Raw genomic sequence first — 6000 nt, forward strand, 5'->3', positions numbered from 1 at the left:
CCAACAGGCTTAACTACCTCTGCTGCTCTCGTGTGTGTGGACCAGCACCAGGTCTCATTTATGAGAGCTAGACGGTGGTGCAGGGAATCAGGAGGAAGGGTGGAGGCCTGGCCTTTTTCTATTTGTGGGCGGGTTTACTTCCTCGTCCCAAACATGCAGCCGATGGTTGAAAGACTGTGACCTTCCTTTCATTCATTGCTTGCACCAAACATGTCAGATAGCCCCAAATATCCAAGCAAAAGGTGAGATAAAAAGAGCAGCATAAGACCTTCTATGCTTCTGTTCTTATGCATAACAAGAAAGAATAACAAACTGAATTCACTGAATTAAACCATGAAATATTAGTCTAGCCTCTTTCAACATCAAGGATGTCCACATGCAAATCAACGTGCACGCAGTGGGAGTGTAATCCTCTCAACAGGAGTGGGAATTTCACAGCGGCCGTGGGAGCGGCAGACCGAGATGACGCATGGACTGAGACTGTGTCCCCTCCACACACACACACACACACGCAAACACACGCACACGCACACGCACACACAAGCGCTGATTAAGGGAATTTCCACCATGTGCATGGCAGACATGAAAGAATAAGATCATTGAGGCACAAATAATAATTACCGAGGCTAAGTGATAAAAAAAAGAACACTTCAAAAACAGTTGCGCCTTTTCAAGTGAGGGAGCATGTGTGCGTTTGGTAATTGTCACATGCCGACTGTGGTCTCCATTGTTAGCAGACTCCAGGTTTTCTCCACATGAAGGGCACAAGGTGGCCTGCTCTCCAACAGTCTTGCTCCATATGTGGACCGTTATCGTTCACACGTGTGTTTGTGTGCCTCCTTTATAACTTCACCCGTCTTTACTGCCATTATTCCTGTCGGCACGTTACTATTGATGTGCAAGGCTTCATTTCCAGTGGCTCTTGCGGTGAAGGACTGACGACAGCTCTGGTGTCACATCAGGTGACTGTGTGGACGCAGGTGAGTGCATGTGTGGGACATATTGGTGACTGTCCTGAAGTGACTCTGCTCCGTTTACAGGAAGAGAGAGAGAGAGACGACCTGGCCGTAGGAGGGTGGATGAGGACACAAGAGTGCTGAGGTTGGACACTAGAAAAAAAGTCTGACAATCAGCCTCGAAGGTCAGTACATCAGAGAGCACTAACACCCGCTATATAGCTGTATATATATATATATATATAAATAAATATAAATACGCACTTCCTGCAGCCTAAGCTCCAAATCTGTAGCAGCTCTAGAGGATGGACATGCTATAAATACACAGCTATTATTGTGTTGGTCCTGAAGGCAATTTGCTTTACTGACACGTTAGTCCAATTTGATTCACCGCTCACCTAGAAAACCCGGTTATCAAAGCAGGTTCAAGCGACCCTCGAAATCAAAGTACCACATTGTTACTCTTCGCAAAAAAAGTGTTGAACAGAGATCCAAAACCAATGATCAAGTCCATCGATGAGGGTGAATCCTATCAAAGACTAACACGAGACTGATGGTGATCAAATCTAATATGTTCATGCGATATGGATACTTGAACTTGAAGCTAGGGTCACAACCAAAACAATGTCAATCACTGTGTGGGCTAAGCAGGCATCCCAAAGGTGTAACGGTGTGACCTGCCAAATGGGTCAGTGTTGTAACTCTACTTGGAGCATCAGAGTAGCTAAACTTGTCCAGGTCAACAGCGTGTCACTCTTATGACATTTACGCGTATTATAGACTTGGTTAAGTGCTATTAGTGCCTTGGCAGCCATGACTAATGCATGTGTGGGTGAAACAGAGCCGGAGAGTGGAAGCTATCGGGGTCTGTGTGTCTGAATGAAAGGCTTCCAGCAGGTCACTGCTAGAACAAAAGCCGGAGTTACAGTAGATGGGAGTCTCAATTCGGGACTTCTGCTGCTCGTCATTCCCCATCTCTCTCTCCCCTCACTTCCTCTCATCGCTATACTGTTAACCATCTAATAAAGGCAGAAATCCCCCACATTATTAGGAATAAAAGGTATTCAAGTGTGCCTTCTTCACAGCCAGGCTTAAAAAGTTCTTTAAGGTTTTCCTTCCACCTCTTGACATTATCCTTAGTGGAGGTCAACAGTTCCTCTTCCCAGCTGGGTAAAGCCTGAGGAAGGAACCGACTGTCCTGCTTGAATTATCTGGAAAATGAGCAATTTCATCCCGTGTCCATTTGTTGAAACCAGAGACGGTACTATTTCAGGCTCATTCCCCTCCAAAAAAGATGACATTAGACATCCAGAGAGCTAGTAGCCAGCCAGTCAGTCCACCATGGCCCCTGCTTCTGCCCACAGCCCACGAGCCAACGCACTAGAGCCTTACACCTCTCCGGTTTGGCCAAACCACCCACAAGATTGTGGCTCCATGTGAACTGTTTCGGGTGACGGATTACTGCGAGCCAACTCATCAGGACTGGTTTCAGAGGGAGACCGATTCATAAAGGTCTTTGAGTCGCTCTTCGTCTGGCCCTTCACCAGTCAGAAGTATGAATAGTTCTTCCACAAGAGTATTTTCTCAAAGGTCAGCAACAGGAGCAAATACCTATGAATGAATACAAACTTCCACACACAGATACACAAAGAATCAAAACATATTCAGCAGGTTTCTCCGGTATCATACCTCAGGGCCCTGCTCAGCTTGTCGTAGTTCATTTGGGGTTTACACTTCCTGGCCCCCCACAGCCGGGCCACTTCATCGGGGTCTTTGATCACAAACTCGCCGTAGTCCCCCTGCCACGCGATGACGTCATGATACTCCTCTTTCCTGAGCAGCTCCAGGATGAAGTGCCACAGCTGGATCTGCCTGGACCCGGGGCTAGACTCGGGCTTGTAGGCCCATTCTGGGAAGGCGATCCCTGTAAAAGAGAGATAAAGAGAGCGGGGGGGGGGGGGGGGGGGTTAGTGTGTGTCACCGGAGCGCAACACATAGCTGCAGTCGTAGATGCTTCAGGTCAGTAGCTGTCTTCACCACTTTTCGTGGATGATTCTCGTACAATGTCTCTCTTATTCAACAGTTTGAAACATTGGAAACAAGACTACGGGCAGGAAAGAGTAAAAAAAACACAACAAACAATGGCAGCACTTTTCCAAAAGGATGATATAAGTCAGCCCAGTGAGGGTCGGGGGCTGTGTGCCAGTAAAGTTAAGAAGACAACATTCATTATCCTGGATTTATGTTCATGTAGACAGATGACGTCTGAATTATAAAATATTGATTTATCACTGCAGCAGGCAGTTTGGGACAGACTGCTGCTTAACAGGTAAAAGTTATGGGCTGCCATTAAATAAGTATTTCACATTTGTTCAATTTTCCGACGACAGAAGCAGAACAATATGTGAATGTGAACAATTAGCCACACATCATATTAAATTGGCGTCTAAAAATTTAAATTACGACCCCGAGGCAGGTTGAGACTCCTCTTTCAAGTGTGGGGGAACACGTGTAACTTCTTTACTTTGATATGCTCTAAACTAATAAAGGCATGTAAACTTCATCCTTGTGTGCCTGAAGGAAGCTTCAGAGGCTTTAATTTGTCTGATAAAGGTAACTTTCTGTCTGGTTTTTTCTGCGTTTATGCATTTTAAATGTCAATATAGCCGATAACACAGCACAGCTGTTGTCATTGACGTGTATTTATGTGACCATAAAATGATTATTTGGTCAGCTAGGCTGTCTCACCCCTTTCCAGATGTTTGGCCCTTTTTGTTTAATGTTGTTCAGGTGTTTCCCTGCACGAGGGGTCTCTACTAAAAACTACCAAGAAATGCTCGGCGAATAGAAATGTCGACGGCTCAATGGAGAGGTGAACTTAGGGTTTTGTTTAAACCGCATTCTTCTACTGTCATGACCACAGTAGCTCTTCACAGGAAACACACACACACACACACACTGAAACTACAATACTGAAAGTAGTGTAAGTGGGCTTCATGGAACAGTTCGGCACACGAAAAACTTTTCCAACTCTCCTCCACCTCTTTCCTCTTGTGCAGTCACTCTTTCCTATGACCGGAGGAAAACAACACGGCCAGTCATCTCCCCTGTCTGTCCCTGCATGTCTCTCCACCCGCGGCTCGAAGGAAACGCAGAGGAAGAGACACAGAACGAGACTGTGGGCGTGGGTGTACGCCTGTTAGCGTGAGCATGTGTGTGTGTGTGCGCCCAAATGTACAAGTTAGAAAGAGCTTTCTGTGCCAGTGCTCGTGTTTGAAAATGTTTATGCAAGTCTCCCACTAACATTCTGTTGCCCAGGTGGTCAAGAGAATTCGACACGACCACAGCAAAATAGAGTATTACAGTATAATGTTCAGCTCGATATAGCCTGGACTGACTTTTAGACCATCAACAGTCATCCTCACGGCGCGGATAAATGCACAAAGTGAGGAGGTGGAGCTGTTAAGAGAAATAGCATCCACCCTGATGAAGTGTTGTTTTGCAGGAAATATAATGCCAGCTGATGTTATTCTATAATGTTTGGTGCAAATATTATTAATAAGCTCCACATTACACTGACTGCCCGGAGTAAAGATGTTGCAAGTCTGATGTAATGAAGCACAAGACACAAGTCACATACATTATTAGAAACATACTCTATTTAAACCATGAACAACCCCCTCTGTCACTATGAAAATTAATTGAAAGTTGTACATTTTTAGAAAAAGTACAGCTTTATTTGTTCTACTGTCATATCTACTGTTTATATTATTATTACTTCCTTCTTTGGGAGGACATGGAAAAACATACAAGGCTAGCATGAAACCAGTGTTTGCAATGCATGCAGCTGCACCGCATGTGAATGGCCACAGAGGGAAAGAGACAGGCTGGGTTGGAAATTGGAAAACAAACAGGCCCAAATCAACAGATTATGGATGTGCAGGCTTGTCAATGGATTTGCAGGATCTCAGCCCGAGGCAGAGATAGATAGCCCTGATAATCTCTGCTGCACCGGCCTGTTCAGACCATTTAGTCACTGCAGAACACTAAATAACACGGAAAGCACATCTGCCAGACTATTATGAATCTGTACGAACATAAACTTGAGTTAATAACTTTACAATTTTTTTCCTTTGTTTTATTTCTATGTAACAGACCCACCAGAAGCAGGCATGTTTCCAGTTGAAGTAGGCAGAGAGGAGAGCTATGCTGGCTAATTCCTCCCGCTATTCCTTGGTGGTTTTCCTCCAATCACAATGATGCATTTGCAAGGCTACGGTCAATGAATCACTCGTTTGTCCCACCTACTCAGGAATCATTTTTGTGACTCAATTAAAGATTTTTTGAAGATCAGTCAAACAATGTGCCTACACGTTTTCCATCTCCAAATTCCAGACGGGATTTCTTTTTTAATCCGTGGTGAATATTTTGCAGATCGTATGTGGCCGATGAGGCCGTCAACAAACAGTCTGTGTCGGCAGCTTAGCTAAAGTTTATTGTTCTTTATAACAAACACCACGAGAGCGACGTGACCATGGGTGTCAAAACAGCATAAACTGTGCAGTCTGTGTTTGTTATTTTCCTCAGACAAGTAGGTAGCAGTTAGCATGCAAATGAAACAACACTCCCTCACTGTCGTTTTATTTCCTTTTTCACTTCCCACCCTCCTCCTCCTCCTCTCTCACTTTCAAACATTCAAACAAACACTTGTTGCACGATCAAGCCCCTGAGTGAGCTACAATCACAGAGGAACACACCGGGGGCAATCATAAATATATTGGCCTGGCTGAGCCTCCAACACACACACACACACACACACACACACACACACACACACACACACACACACACACACACACACACACACACACACACACACACACACACACACACACACACGCACATGCACACACACGTAACTCAGGAGTTGACCATTAAGAAAACAACATCACCGCTTTTAAGAGTTTAACTTTGTGCAAATGTGAGTCGGTGACTTTGTGAGCATGTGTGTGTCAGTCAAGAGGCATCTGTAGTGATCTTTTTG

The 6000-nt window shown here is 44.9% G+C and overlaps 1 protein-coding gene across 1 annotated transcript in view; it reads right to left on the reverse strand.

Moving 5' to 3' along the window:
* erfl3 (Ets2 repressor factor like 3) overlaps positions 1–6000 on the reverse strand; it is a 39890-nt gene that overhangs the window by 8924 nt on the left and 24966 nt on the right. Inside the window, exon 2 of the mRNA XM_079274743.1 lies at positions 2646–2880. Coding sequence (XP_079130869.1) covers positions 2646–2880 — 235 coding nt within the window. The remainder of the gene's footprint in view (positions 1–2645; positions 2881–6000) is intronic.

Source organism: Melanostigma gelatinosum, assembly GCF_949748355.1.
Source record: "Melanostigma gelatinosum genome assembly, chromosome: 9".
Classification (NCBI taxonomy): Eukaryota; Metazoa; Chordata; class Actinopteri; order Perciformes; family Zoarcidae; genus Melanostigma; species Melanostigma gelatinosum.